The sequence below is a fragment of the Salvelinus sp. IW2-2015 genome, linkage group LG2 (assembly GCF_002910315.2).
Source record: "Salvelinus sp. IW2-2015 linkage group LG2, ASM291031v2, whole genome shotgun sequence".
NCBI lineage: Eukaryota > Metazoa > Chordata > Actinopteri > Salmoniformes > Salmonidae > Salvelinus > Salvelinus sp. IW2-2015.
This window is the reverse complement of record NC_036839.1, coordinates 35,359,302-35,374,677: the sequence shown is the minus strand read 5'-3', so window position 1 is coordinate 35,374,677 and position 15,376 is coordinate 35,359,302. Positions and strand designations below refer to the sequence as shown.

Sequence of the window (15,376 nt, the reverse complement as noted above, 5' to 3'; positions counted from 1 at the left end):
TTCTAATGACACCGAATGACTTTAATGTTTCAGTTTTGATGCCTTCCCAACCTAGTAAATTATTGCTGATCATGTATGGAATTGTGAAAGTGACAGAGGATTCGTTAGTCAGTAAATGTTATTGGGATTTCTAGGTCTGTTTTTTCATTGCATACTTTTAGAAGCAATGTTGGTAATGTATTACAGCATTAATGTATCTTTTGTAGAGGCTATACATTGAAAAAAAAGTCAACGCTTCGTTAGAACAGTGAAAAAAATAAATATATTTTTTAAAGAAATAATACATCCGGGACAGTTGCATTGCTAAAAGGACAACCAAAATTCCCTCGTGTCGAGAAAACAAAGCACATTCCCACTCTCTAATCCCAATTGAGGGATGAATCACAAATCAATAAATTAACCAGGATGAATAAATTAACCAGTTAACTTTGATAAACATTCCACATATAGCTGCTGATTTTCCAGTTTATTAATAAAAGGTTCAGTTAAATATGGATCATTGAAGATATTGAGTCAGTTGCATGACCTCAATGAGTCAATCTTTCTTCATGAACTAGAAAGTTTGGAGTAGTTTGTGCTGGCTAACAATTTGATCCTGCTTTGAAATACAGTGCTTTCAGAAAGTATTCAGACCACTTGACTTTYCCCCCMAAAAAATTACATTACAGCCTTATTCTAAGATGGATTAAATAAATATTTTTCCTCAGCAATCTACACACAATACCCAATATCGACAAAGCAAAAACAGKTTCAGACATTTTTGCTCATTTATTAAAAATAAAAAACACCTTATTTACGTAAGTATTCAGACACTTTCGCAATGAGACTTGAAATTGAGCTCAGGGGCATCCGGTTTCCATTGATCATCCTTGATGTTTCAACAACTTGGGAGTCCACCTGGGGTAAATTAATTTGATTGGACATGATTTGGAAAGGCACACACCTGTCTATAAGGTCCCACAGTTGACAGTGCCTGTCAGAGAAAAAACCAAGCCATGAGGTCAAGGGAATTATCCGTAGAGCTACGAGAATTGATTGTGTCGAGGCACAAATCTGGGGAAGGGTACCAAAACATTTCTGCAGCATTTAAGGGCCCCAAGAACACAGTGGCCTCCTCCATTCTTAATTGGAAGAAGTTAGGATCCACCACGACTCTTCCACAAGCTGGCCGCCCGGCCAAACTGAGCAATTGGGGGAGAAGGSCCTTGGTCAGGGAGGTGACCAAGAACACGATGATCACTGACAGAGCTCTAGAGTTACTCTGTTGAGATGGGAGAACCTTCCAGAAGGACAACCATCTCTGCAGCACTTCACCAATCAGGCCTTTATGGTAGAGTGGCCAGATGGAAGCCACTCCTCAGTAAAAGACACATGACAGCCCGCTTGGAGTTTGCCAAAAGGCACCTAAAGTCCATGAGAAACAAGATTCTCTGGTCTGATGAAACCAAGATTGAACTCCTGGGCCTGAATGGTAAGCGTCACGTCTGAAGGACACATGGCACCATCCCTACGGTGAAGCATGTTGGTGGCAGCATCATGATGTGGGGATGTTTTTCAGCGGCAGGGACTGGGAGACTAGACAGGATCAAGGGAAAGATGAACAGAGCAAAGTACAGAGATCCTTGATGAAAACCTGATCCAGAGCACTCAGTACCTCAGACTGGGGCGACGGTTCACCTTCTAACAGGACAACGACCCTAAGCACACAGCCAAGACAACGCAGGAGTGGCTTTGGGACAAGTCTCAATGTCCTTGAGTGGCCCAGCCAGAGCCCAGACTTTAACCCGATCGAACATCTCTGGAGAGACCTGAAAATAGCTGTGCAGCAACGCTGCCCATCCAACTTGACAGAGCTTGAGAGGATCTGCAGAGAAGAATGGGAGAAACTCCCCAAATACAGGTGCCAAGCTTGTAACGTAAAAAACCTAAGAAGACTCAAGGCTGTAATCGCAGCCTAAGGTGCTTCAACAAAGTACTGAGCAAAGGGTCTGAATACTTATGTAAATGTAATATTTCAGGTTTTATTTTTTATAAATTAGCAAAATTGTCAAACTGTTTTTGCTTTGTCATTATGGGGTATTGTGTGTAGATCGATGAGGGGGGGGAAACTATTTGATCAATTTTAGAATAAGGCTGTAACGTAACAAAATGTGGAAAAAGTCAAGGGGTCTGAATGCACTGCACCTCTCTGGACTCATCCCCCATCTCTTGCATTACAATCTCCGCCCGCATACGGAACTTAACTTTTACTTAATAATTTTGTTAGCGTCCCAGAGGTAGGAATAAGTTTGAAATCCTCTGGAGTGCAAAAACCCTGTTATTTCAAGAGAAACATCAGTCTCAGCTCAAAAGAACAGAGAGGGATTGATAGTACTCTGATAAGACAAACGTGTGACAAGAGTGAGGGGAGAGGTTATGGATATCGTACTCCTAGTTATAAAACATACAACACAAAATAAAAATATATGTTAACTCAAGATTTGGGTGAAAAAGTCTTCATTATTTCTTAGCATATAAATGAACATGAGCACATAAGAGTGAATGCAACATTGAATACTGAACTTAATCTGTCTTGATCTGGGAACGATGTAGAACTGATGGCTAGATCTGTTTTGGGAGAGAAGGGGGTCCTTCTACCAAGCCACAGAGCAGATCATGGCGGAGACTACGTCCCTTAACTCATCAAGTGAAAACTCCTCTGTTCCTGACATCATTCCAGGAAAGTTCACTGTGGTCACCTGTTATCGAAGAGAAAAACATCTTCCCGGAACACTGACAAGATTCTAGAGCCTCCATCCACATTGGAGTAGTAAGTGTTTGTGAGAAGGAGAGGTTGAACTCAGTAACCCCAAAGTTTCAGTGCAAAATAGCTTACTGTTTGTTGCATCATTAAGTACCACCATGGTCATGGAACAATATAAAAGTGTTTGTACAGCAATACAAATAAATACTTTTCAGTTCATTCCCTCTTTCACTTGTAAAAAATCCATAGAAAATACATTTAAAAAGTGTAAAAACGCYGAGGTAAAAGGAGAGGCAGGAAGTCTCTGTGACCATCTCCAGGTCTGCCTCTCCTCACAGAGTTAGATGGAGGACAACCCCTCCATCCATATCCCGCCCCAGGCCCTTACGCAGGCCCCAACGTCTCCACATCAGTAAGAACCTGATCGAGGATCTCGTCGATGACTGGACAGTCGTAGTTGACTTGTTCGAGGTCCAACGCCGGGACAAACGTGACAAGGAGACGACCAATGCTCCTCCGAAGCTCCCTCAATCTGAGAGAGAGACAGACAAAGGGAAAAAGGGTGTTCATGTACAGTGCCTTCAGAAAGTATTCACACCCCTTGACTTTCTCCACAATTTGTTGTGTTACAGCCTGAATTTAAAATGGATTAAATTGACTGTCACGGGCCTAAACACAATACCCCATTATGTCAAAGTGGAATTATTATTTTACAAATTAATAAAAAATGAAAAGTTTAAATGTCTTAAGTCAATAAGTATTCATCCCCTTTGTTTTGGTAGGCCTATATAAGTTCTGGAGTAAAAATGTGCTTAACAAGTCAGGTAATACGTTTTTTTTTAAATGACTACCTCATCTCTGTACCCCACAGATAATCATATGTAAGGTCCCTCAGTTGAGCAGTGAATTTCAAACAGATTCAACCACAAAGACCAGTTTTTCCAATGCCTCGCAAAGAAGGGAACCTATTGGTAGATGGGTATAAATATTATTTTTTTAAAGAAGACATTGAATATCCCTTTAATTAAGCATGGTGAAGTTATTACACTTTGGATGGTGTATCAATACACTCAGTTGCCGGAGAGGAAGGAAAATGCTCAGGGATTTCACCATGAGGCCAATGGTGACATTAAAACAGAGTTTAATGGCTGTGATAGGAGAAAACTGAGGATGGATCAACAACATTGTTACTCCACTACATTACAGAAGAGAAGAAAAGAAAGTGAAGAGAAGAAAGCCTGTACAGAATAAAAAATATTCCAAAACATGAATCCTGTTCGCAAATAAGGCAGTTTCTGTCCTGAATATAAAATGCTATGATTAGGGCAAATCCAACACAAACATCACTGAGTACCACACTTCATATTTCCAGGCATGGTGGTGGCTGCATCATGTTATGGGTATGCTTGTCCTTGGCAAGAACTAAAGAGTATTTTAGGACAAAACAGAATAGAGCTAAGCACAGGCAAAATCCTAGAGGAAAATCTGGTTCAGTCTGCATTCTAACAGACAATGGGAGACAAATTAACCTTTAAGCAGGACAATAAACTTAAAGTTGCTTGAAAATCTATGGCAAGACTTAAAAAGGCTGTCTAGCAATGATCAGCAACCAACTTAAGAGCTTGAAGATTTTWAAAAAACAATAATTTACAAATATTGTACAATCCAGGTGTGCAAAGCTCTTAGAAACTTACCCAGAAAGACTCACAACTGTAATCACTGCCAAAGATGTTTCTAACATGTATTGACTTGGGTGTGAATAATATGTAATCTAGATATTTCATATATTTCATTTTCAATAATTGTGCAAAAATGTCTAAAAACATGTTTTCACTGTCATTATAAGGTATTCTGTGGGTGAGAACATTTTTCAATTTCATCCATTTTGAATTCAGGCTGTAACACAACAAAAGGTGGATTAAGTCAAGGGGTATGAATACTTTCTGAACCCACTGGTGAGTTGATGACCATACAGGAATACTGAAGGAAACAGAAGTGAAAATCTTATCCTCACGTCTGGGGTGCCTCCGAGGTCGAGCCATTAGCAGCACTAGTGGCTGCTACGTCTCCCCTCTCTGTCTGGGCAGCTGCAGCCTGAGCTGCTTCTCTCTCCTGTTTCTCTCTCTCCTCTTTCTCTTTCTCCCACTCTTGTTTCTCCCTCCTCAGCTCCACCACGTCCAGCTGCAGCGTCTCACACTGGGACCAGAGGTTGCCCCTCTCCTCTTTCATAGCCTCCACCTGGGGGTGGGAGAGTAGACAGGGACACAAAAGGGAATGGACGGCAGATGATTATGCTGAGGAAGATAAGAAATCACATCAGATAGACAAACTGATTCATGTTCACTTACACACAGTATGATGCATTGCCCCATCACCACCTCATCATCCTCCACACACCTGGTACATCAGGTTTCCATCAAGCTAGCCTTTTTCATGGTATGGTAAAATATCAACAGCATACTTATAAAGGTTGGTGGGATAAAATGGCCACTCACCTGGGAGCGTAGCATGTCACGTTCACAGTTGGCGTTGCTGAGGTCCTGGAGCAGAGTGTCTACCTGTACAGCCAGCTGGTCACTGACCTTACTCCCCTCTGCCTGCTCCCGTTCTCCATCCCCTGCTCCAGTCTGACAGGCCAGGTGGCATTGCTCTCTCTTCACAGCGGCCCGGGAATGCTCCTGCATGCTGCCCTCCAGGTCATGGAGCTGGCAGGTCAGCTTGTGGACCTGCTCCTTGAACTGGTCCCTCTCATGGGCTGCAGCCTGCATTAGCTCCAGCAGCTGATCTTGCTGATCCTGGGCCTCTGACAGGTTACGGAAGTCAATCCGAGGAAGGTCTGATGGGTCTGGGACAGATGGGCCAGCAGAAAATGGGCCTGCAGAGGATGGACCTGGTGTGGATGGGCCTGGTGTGGATGGTCCTGGTGTGGATGGGGCTGCAGAGGATGGGCCTGCAGAGGATGGGCCTGCAGAGGATGGGCCTGGTGTGGAGGGGCCTGGTGTGGAGGGGCCTGGTGTGGAGGGGCCTGGTGTGGAGGGACCTGCAGAGGATGGGCCTGCAGAGGATAGGCCTGCAGAGGATAGGCCTGCAGAGGATGGGCCTGCAGAGGATGGGCCTGGTTCTGTTCTCTTCCTATCTCTTTCCTCCTTCTCCCTCTTCTTGTCATCCTCTTCTTTGTTCTTCACTTTTGTCCGGTTCTCTATTCTCTCCTTCTCCTTTTCTACTTCTTCCTTTTTCTTTCGCTGCTCCTCTTCATCCTTCACTTCGCCCCGTATGTCTGTCTGGGTGGTGATGCTCATCTGCTCTGAGGAAGGTGGTAGAGGGGAGAGGTTGGTCGCTGCGGTTCCCGTCTCCACGGAGCTTGTTCCTATGCCATTGGTCCTAATGTTGCCAGTGCCAGAAGGTGTTTCCACAGCCCTACTCTCTGACTTTACCTTGGCCATGTCAAAGGTTGCCTTCTTTGGAATAGGGGTGCTGTTGGTCTCCAAGATAACAATGTCATCGTCATCTGTGATCTCATCATCGTCATCGTCAATAGGGATGATGACTGATGGGGATGACACATTCGTCTCTGCTGCCGTTGATGCRGATCCCATAGAGGTGTTTTGGTGGAAACCGTTCACCCTGGGTCTTTTGGTGTCCCTTTCAGAGGTCATGGCCAATGTTCTCTTCATTCTACAGAGGATATGGGGGCTTATTATGCACCATTAAACAAATAACAATGATTATTGACAGAAATTCTCTGTCCCTTGTGGCAATGATACGTAGTACAAACACTACGAGAGAGACAGAGAGCGAGAGAGAGCATACAAGAGAAGAGAGACTACCACTCAGACAGTGGCCCTACCTTGAAGGTGTTGAAGGGGCTGGAGGGGTTGAAAGAGAGCAAACGCTAGAGATGATGGGCATGTGGTTGGAGGAAGGGCTGGTCCCTATGAAGAGAGATATACATTTATATCAACACCTACATTATCAAAAACATCCCCATCAACATAACATACGCAGTTCACAGTAGACGTACCTGATTGTGTGAGGGGAGAGATCCTGAGAGGAGATGATCTGGGCCTAGCACTGAGTGGTGATGCTGTGGTAGCCCTAGTGCTCAGTGGTGCCTTCACATTAACTCTGACTGTGGGGGGAGCAGAAGCTGGAGACATCTGTACAGCTGTCCTGAAGCTCTACAAACGACAGAGGAAGGGAAGGACATGAGTAGGAAGACTTTGTATTGGCTGTTTTTATTCAACTAGCTAGTCCTCCTCGCCTCTGTACTAGGTGCTGCTATATGACATATCTAGACCCACTGATGTCTTTATAAGCTGCAGTTTCAGGTCCTCCTGTTGGCGCCTCAGAGCCTCGTTCTGCCGAGCCAGCGCTGCGATCCGCATCCGCTCCGCCTTCTTCTGCTCATCTTCATACTGACACACACACACACCCCAGAGCCGGGCATTAGGACATACACAACAGGGTAGTTTGGGCAGGGTACACAAAATATAAGGTAGAACAAATCATGTGTAGGCATGAACCAGGGTGTGACACATACATAGACAGGCAGACAGACACACACAGAAATAGCTAACCTGTTGTCGTTTCCACTCCTGCTGCATTTTGGTGTTCCTTTCACTGTGAAATAAAGCACAGTTTAATTTATTTGAAAATTAAAAGCCATAATTGCATTAAATCTCACCTGCTGACATCATACACATTCTATGGAATCGCCTATCAGGTCCGAAATGATTGGCACCCTTGATAAAGATGAGCAAAAGGTTTTCAATGGGGTTCAAGTCGGGAGACTGATTTTGTCGTCAATTAACAATTTCTCGATTTTGATGTGTGCTTGGGGATATTGTCTTGCTGGAAGTTTCACTTGCGGCCTCCAAGTTTCAGCCTCCAAGGGGAGGCAACCAAGTTTTTGGCTAAAATGTCCTGGTATTTGGTAAAGTTAATGATGCTGTTGACCTTAACAAGTGCCCCAGGACCATTGGAAGCAAAATAGCACCATAACATTGACCTTTTAGTCAAGATCCACCACCATATTTTACAGTAGGTATGCGGTTATTTTCTGCACATGCATCCTTATTTTGTCGCCAAACCCACCACTGACTGGTGTGCATGCCCACAGAGATCTGTCATCTGACCATAGCACCGGTTCCAATCCAAGTGGCAAAGCTGTTTATCAAACTCTAGGCATGTACATTTGTTTGTTGCTCTCAATAAAGGCTTTTTCTTGCAACCATTCTAAGGAACCTATTGGCATGGAGGTGGCGTCTTATTCTAGATTTGGAGACGTGGTGACCCGGTGATGTGACAAAATTTTGTAATTCTCCTACTTTTTTTGCCTCCTGAACCATCTTCCTCACTGTGCGTGGGGACAAGATACACATGCATCCAATACTAGGCAAGTTTACCACTCTTCCAACGGTTTTAAACTTCTAAATTGTTGCCCTAATAGGTAGTATCTTTTTTTTTGCCATTGCCAGATTTATAAAGGTCAACAACCATGTCTCTTTTCGTTTGTGAGTTCTTTTCCTTTTCCCATGGTGATGGATGACAAGGAATTTACATGCATGTTACCTAATGTTTATACCCCAGTGAAACAGGAAGCCACGAAAGGCCACAATACAGTTCCTTAAACTGAGATTAATTAATTTACAAGAGTACAAATACTTTTGACATTATCTTTTTTAGAACAAAATATTACTTGTTAAACAAAATCTTTCTCTAAGCAATGTATATAAAATAATAAAACAATATAGCACAGAATTTAGATTTACTGTATACATCATTTTTTGTTCATCTTTATCAAGGGTGCCAATAATGGACCTGACGSTACAACGTCAACTCCTTGCCTACTGTGTTGCAAAATGAAGTGAGAACTTGCACATTAATCTGTCAAGTCAACAGTTAGGTGTGCTTGCTGAAGCAGTTGGCAAAAAAATTGTCCCCCACTTTAAATCTTCAACATACTTCTTATTCTTTTGCACTTACACCGTTTGGATTGAGTTGCTTACATACAACCTTTTGACATCTTTTATACTTTTTAAATTGTTAAGATTTTTGTCCTTATTTTTGTCCTCCATCCACTTTCATGGGATTTCATCAACATTCTAAAAGGTCCCATTGTGACACCACTTTTAACATTCCATTCACTGTAAATGCAACAAAGCAAATTGACACAAATTAGCTACTTCTCTGCTTTTCAAATCTGAAATCGGAACAATAATATATTCTACCGATCAATCAATATAGCGGTTTTACTTACCGTGCCAACGATATATAAATAACTGACATTTTAAACATTTTCCCAACAAGTTAGAGGGCATGACTTCTTGGTCTACTTATCTGCTATTCAAATCTGGAAACAGAACAGATTGATCTGTTACCAATCAAAAAGGACAAGTGTTTGAGTAACCGCATCAACTACTTTGTCTGAACTTTTACAAAACTGAAATTTTCATTAAAAGTTACAGCTGTTTAAAGTGACGAAAAGTAGCTAGCTATTGTCAGCTTACAGCTCTCTCGTGTCATCATTGAGCAGCCCAAACGGAGCCATGTCTACGGATACTCACAGTGCATGGGGCAACACTGGGAGCTAGGGACAGACAGAGACGATCAGCTATAAATACTAACGAAGTTACTGTATTTCTAATTTCGGGTTGAGCAATCAGGCCTGGGTAGGGCTTGCGCTAAAAAGTCATGCCCATGCAGGACTCTAGATAGAACGTAGCACTGGTTGCATTAGCCCAGGGCTTCGGGATACAGGTGTGAATCACTACATGTACCCACACAATCACTTTATTTTTGCTTGATTGAGCTAGCCTGGCTTAATGGACCAATAGAATAGTCCCAAAATTGCAAACCCTGGCCATCTGACACTCCAGGCAGGCTAGAGAAAACTCTCAAAGTATAGTATTTGAACATACAGTATTTGACACAGACTTTTCTTTCCTAACAGCTCTGAAGGATAAGTCACACAATCTTCTGTGTCCCTGTCCGATTACGTAAATCAGACAAAATCATGTTATGAACATTTCCTGCAAATTCTATCAATTTGCTTTGTTTATAACTTAAAGTAGATTGAAATTGAACTAGTGACTCGACTTGTGTATCCCCCTGGGGGCAGAGGTGCTATGAGGGAATGGGTGACCTTATCCTGTCAGTGGGTCCCTCTTCCCACTGATCCCGATTCAGCCCAGAGAGAACTTCAAGAAAATCCTGCTGTTGTCCAAACCGTTGTGATAAAAGTTTAATTTAAAACTTCAATCCCTCCTTGTCTTCTGTACTCTATTATCACATTTTCCATATACTGTGGTATTCTAGGAGAGTGTATTAAAAAAGTGTAGTAGTGAGTGTAGGTATTTCTGATAAAATGTGTGATGCGATTGCCCCACAATCCAATGTATTAAGATTGACACACTATATGACCAAAAGTATATTGACAGAGTAATGACGTTGGGCCCGGGAACTGCTACAGGCTCCCCTGCCTCAGCCGGATCGTTGGGCTTTCATGGCTCAAGCGATCTGTCAGGTTCCCGTGCCTCAGCTGGCGTGACAGGTTCTTGCACATCAGCAGGGGTGCCGGTCTGCTCCTGATCCCCGGGTTCATCCCCTTTGACAGCGTCCTGCAGCTGGAGCCACGCGTCGGAGGGGGTACATCCCTGATGTCCTTACACAGCTCTCTGGTCTTGGCCATTGTGGAGAGGTTGGAGTCTGTTTGATTGAGTGTGTGGACAGGTACCCCCTGTCTGTATGGAGGAGTGGGCCAAAATCGCTGCTGCAGTGTGTGCAAACCTGGTCAAGAACTACAGGAAACGTATGATCTTTGTAATTGCAAACAAAGGTTTCTGTACCAAATATTAAGGTCTGCTTTTCTGATGTATCAAATACTTATRTCATGCAATAAAATGCAAATGAATTACTTAAAAATCATACAATGTGATTTTCTGGATTTTTGATGAACATTGATGCCCCACGAGGTGAGATCTTGCATGGAGCCCCAGACCGAAGGTGATTGACCGTCATCTTGAACTTCTTCCATTTTCTAATAATTGCGGAAACAGTTGTTGCCTTCTCACCAAGCTGCTTGCCTATTGTCCTGTAGCCCATCCCAGCATTGTGCAGGTCTACAATTTTAGCCCTGATGTCCTTACACAGCTCTCTGGTCTTGGCCATTGTGGAGAGTTTGGAGTCTGTTTGATTGAGTGTGTGGACAGGTGTCTTTTATACAGGTAACGAGTTCAAACAGGTGCAGTTAATACAGGTAATGAGTGGAGAACAGGAGGGCTTCTTAAAGAAAAACTAACAGGTCTGTGAGAGCCGGAATTCTTACTGGTTGGTAGGTGATCAAATACTTATGTCATGCAATAAAATGCAAATACATTACTTTAAAAAATCATACAATGTGATTTTCTGGATTTTTGTTTTAGATTCCGTCTCTCACAGTTGAAGTGTACCTATGATAAAAATTAAAGACCTCTACATGCTTTGTAAGTAGGAAAACCTGCAAAATCATCAGTGTATCAAATACTTGTTCTCCCCACTGTAGTTATAATTATATTTCTTCCATCCACTCTAGAGCTTAAACAATTGAAGTTATGAATACGAAACAAACTTTTAAAACCTACAGACTGCCCCAACTTATATTGCTTGAGAAAATATTTTTATAGCATTTATACTTTTTGTACTACAACAATATTTAAATGAGCTCCCAATGCATTTTAATGGCAAAAAGACCCATGGGCTTGAATGCTAATTTCTTTTATTCTAGTTATCTCCTTTCACCGTTTAAGCTATCAACTCCAAACCAATGTTCACACGTGCAGAATTACCTAACTTAGATTTCTTGCATTCAGAATTTTGATACCATTTATACTTTTTGAACTATAAGCATTTTAATTGTTAATAAAAAAGCTCCATAGGCTTGAATGGGAAGTATTTGAATTTGCCACTGCTCATTCATCGTTTAAAGGGTAGGTAGTATAAACGTAACCACATGTAACATATGGATTTGCATTAGTATACACATCAAAAGTCCCAACGCAAAGTTACCTCACTTTCCATTTTTCAAGTTATTACATAAAACCAAATCAGAATTCCTTAGAATGTCAAATTCATGTCATAAATTAAACCAAATTGTTTGCACTCATGACTACTGGTTTAAATGTAATTTTTTGTTACAAATCAGCTTGTATGGTTGTTAGCCCTACCAGCCTGCTAAYGTTACATTAGCACTGTATGCGTCAGCCAGTTGCTATCAACCCCTAGCTTACAGCTAAGTTTTGAAATACATAACGGCATCTAACCAGTTATCAAATAATGTCACCGGTATACGTAGATCCTTTGTCTGCACTTCTCACGGCATTTGAACCGATTCCAGAGGCCCACCCAAAACAACGCCGCTGGAGGAGAGGGTGCCAGAGCAGGTTTCTAGTGAGGCTTCGGATGTGCGCACACCACCCAGAGTATATTACTCGCTTACGTCCAGTCCCTAGTTAACCTCTCTGGGATATTTGGGACGCTAGCATCCCGCATGGCCAACATCCAGTGAAAATGCAGAGSGCCAAATTCAAATAAATTACTATAAAAATGTTACTTTCATGAAATCACACATGCAATATAGCAAATTAAAGCTACACTTGTTGTGAATCCAGCCAACGTGTCAGATTTCAAAAAGGCTTTACGACGAAAGCAAACCAAACGATTGTGTTAGGTCAGTACATAGCCACAGAAAAACACAGCCATTTTTCCAGCCAAAGAGAGGAGTCACAAAAAGCATAAATAGAGTTAAAATGAATCACTAACCTTTGATGATCTTCATCAGATGACACTCATAGAACTTTATGTTACACAATACATGTATGTTTCGTTCGATAAAGTTCATATTTATATCAAAACATCTCAGTATACATTGGCGCGTTATGTTCAGTAGTTCCAAAAACATCCGGTGATTTTACAGAGAGCCACATCAATTTACAGAAATACTCATTATAAATGTTGATGAAAATACAAGTGTTATGCATGGAACTTTAGATACACTTCTCCTTAATGCAACCGCTGTGTCAGATTAAAAAAAAAAAAAAAGCTTTCCGGAAAAAGCAAATCATGCAATAATCTGAGTACGGCGCTCAGAGCCCAAACAAGACAAAAAGATATCCTCCATATTGTGCAGTCAACAGAAGTCAGAAATAACATCATAAACATTCACTTACCTTTGATGATCACAATCTAAACTCACGACGCGCGCGCAGGTCCAGGCAAAAGTTCAGACGAAAAGTCATATTACAGTCCGTAGAAACATGTCAAACGAAGTATACAATCAATCTTTAGGATGTTTTTAACATAAATCTTCAATAATGTTCCAACCGGAGAATTCCTTTGTCTTCAAAAATGCGATGGAACAGAGCTCGCTCTCACGTGAACGCGCATGGTCAGCGCATGTTCAGCTCATGGCAGACCTTACTCAATCCCCTCTCATTCGGCCCCACTTCACAGTAGGAGCATCAAACAAAGTTCTAAAGACTGTTGACATCTAGTGGAAGCCTTAGGAAGTGCAACATGACCAGTATCCCACTGTATCTTCAATAGGGCATGAGTTGAAAAACGACCAACCTCAGATTTCCCACTTCCTGGTTGGATTTTTTCTCTCAGGTTTTTGCCTGCCATATGAGTTCTGTTTTACTCACAGACATCATTCAAACAGTTTTAGAAACTTCAGAGTGTTTTCCATCCAAATCTACTAATAATATGCATATTCTAGCTTTTAGGACAGAGTAGCAGGCAGTTTACTCTGGGCACCTTTTTATCCAAGCTACTCAATACTGCCCCCCTGTCCCAAAGAAGTTAACAAAGTAGACAAAATCAAGGCAAGAGTTGCTTTCMAAAAAGATATCCGTGATTGTAACATACTCTGTTTCACAGAAACATGGCTAGCTGGGGACATGCTGTCGGAGTCTGTACAGCCAACGGGATTTTCAGTGCATCGCACCGACAGGAATAAACATCTCTCCAGTAAGAAGGGCGGAGGTGTATGTTTCATGATTAATGTCTCATGGTGTAATTGTAACACACAGGAACTCAAGTTCTTTTGTTCACTTGACCTAAAATTCCTCACAAGCAAATGCCAACCGTATTATCTCCCAAGAGAACTCTCCTAGGATATCGTCACAGCCGTGTATATCCCCCCTCAAGCGTATACTAAGACAATCGTCAAGGAACTAAACTGGAAACAATATATCCTGAGGCTGTATTTATTTTAGCTGGGGATTTTAACAAAGCTAATTTGAGAACAAAGCTACCTAAATTCAAATCAACGTATCGATTGCAGTACACGAGTGAATAACACGCTCGACCATTGCTMCTCTAACTTCCGCGATGCATACAAGGCCCCGCCCTCCTTTTGGCAAATCCGACCATGACTCCATCTTGTTGCTCCCCTCCTATAGGCAGAAACTAAAACAGGAAGCGCCCGTGCTTAGGTCTATCCAACGCTGGTCTGACCAATCGGATTCCACGCTTCAAGATTGCTTCGATCTCGTGGACTGGGATATGTTCCGGGTAGCCTCAGACAATAACATTGACGTATACGCTGACTCGGTGAGTGAGTTTATAAGGAAGTGTATGGGAGATGTTCTACCCACTGTGACTAATAAAACCTATCCAAACCAGAAACCGTGGATGGATGGCGGCATTCGCGCAAAACTGAAAGCACATACCACCGCATTTAATCATGGCAAGGCGACTGGAAACATGGCCAAATAAAAACAGTGTAGTTATTCCCTCCGCAAGGCAATCAAACAAGCAAAGTGTCAGTATAGAGACAAAGTGGAGTCGCAATTCAACGGCTCAAACACGAGACGTAGGTGGCGGGGTCTACAGACAATCACGGACTACAAAAAGAAAACCAGCCCTGCCCCGGACATCGACGTCTTGCTTCCAGACAAATTAAACAACTTATTTTGTGCGCTTTGAGAACAATACAGTGACACCGACGCAGCCCACTACCAAAGACTGTGGGCTCTCCTTCTCCGTGGCAGACGTGAGTAAAACATTTAAAAGGTTTAACCCTCGCAAGGCTGCCGGCCCAGACGGCATCCCTAGCCGCATCCTCAGAGCATGCGCAGACCAGCTGACTGGCGTGTTTATGGACATATTCAATCCCTGTTCCTGTTCCCAAGAAAGCTAAGGTAACTAAACTAAATGACTATCACCCTGTAGCACTCACTTCTGTCATCATGAAGTACTTTGAGAGACTAGTCAAGGATCATATCACCTCCACCCTAACCGTCACCCGAGATCCACTCCAATTTGCTTACTGCCCCAATAGGTCCACAGACGATGCAATCACCATCACACTAACCTATCCCATCTGGACAAGAGGAATACCTATGTACCCCGCCCTGTGCAATTGGGTCCTTGACTTCCTGACGGGCCGCCCCCAGGCGGTGAAGGTAGGAAACAACAACTCCACTCCACTGATCCTCAACACTGGAGCCTCACAGGGGTGCGTTCTCAGCTCCCACCTGTACTCCCTGTTCAACCATGACTGCGTGGCCAGGCAAGGGTCCAACTCAATCATCAAGTTTGTAGACGACACTACAGCGGTAGGCTTGATTACCAATAACGACGAGACAGCCTACA

General features: G+C 42.7%; 1 protein-coding gene across 1 annotated transcript in view; it reads right to left on the bottom strand.

Annotated features, from left to right (window-relative positions):
* Nucleotides 1–243: 243 nt before the first annotated feature.
* Nucleotides 244–15,376, bottom strand: part of LOC111979083 (MORC family CW-type zinc finger protein 3) — a 28,767-nt gene continuing 13,634 nt past the window's right edge. Inside the window, exons 13-19 of the mRNA XM_024009373.2 lie at nt 7,321–7,363; nt 7,045–7,158; nt 6,765–6,921; nt 6,591–6,675; nt 5,239–6,418; nt 4,758–4,981; nt 244–3,275 (exon numbers count right to left, since the gene is read on the bottom strand). Coding sequence (XP_023865141.1) covers nt 3,128–3,275; nt 4,758–4,981; nt 5,239–6,418; nt 6,591–6,675; nt 6,765–6,921; nt 7,045–7,158; nt 7,321–7,363 — 1,951 coding nt within the window. The 3' untranslated portion in view covers nt 244–3,127. The remainder of the gene's footprint in view (nt 3,276–4,757; nt 4,982–5,238; nt 6,419–6,590; nt 6,676–6,764; nt 6,922–7,044; nt 7,159–7,320; nt 7,364–15,376) is intronic.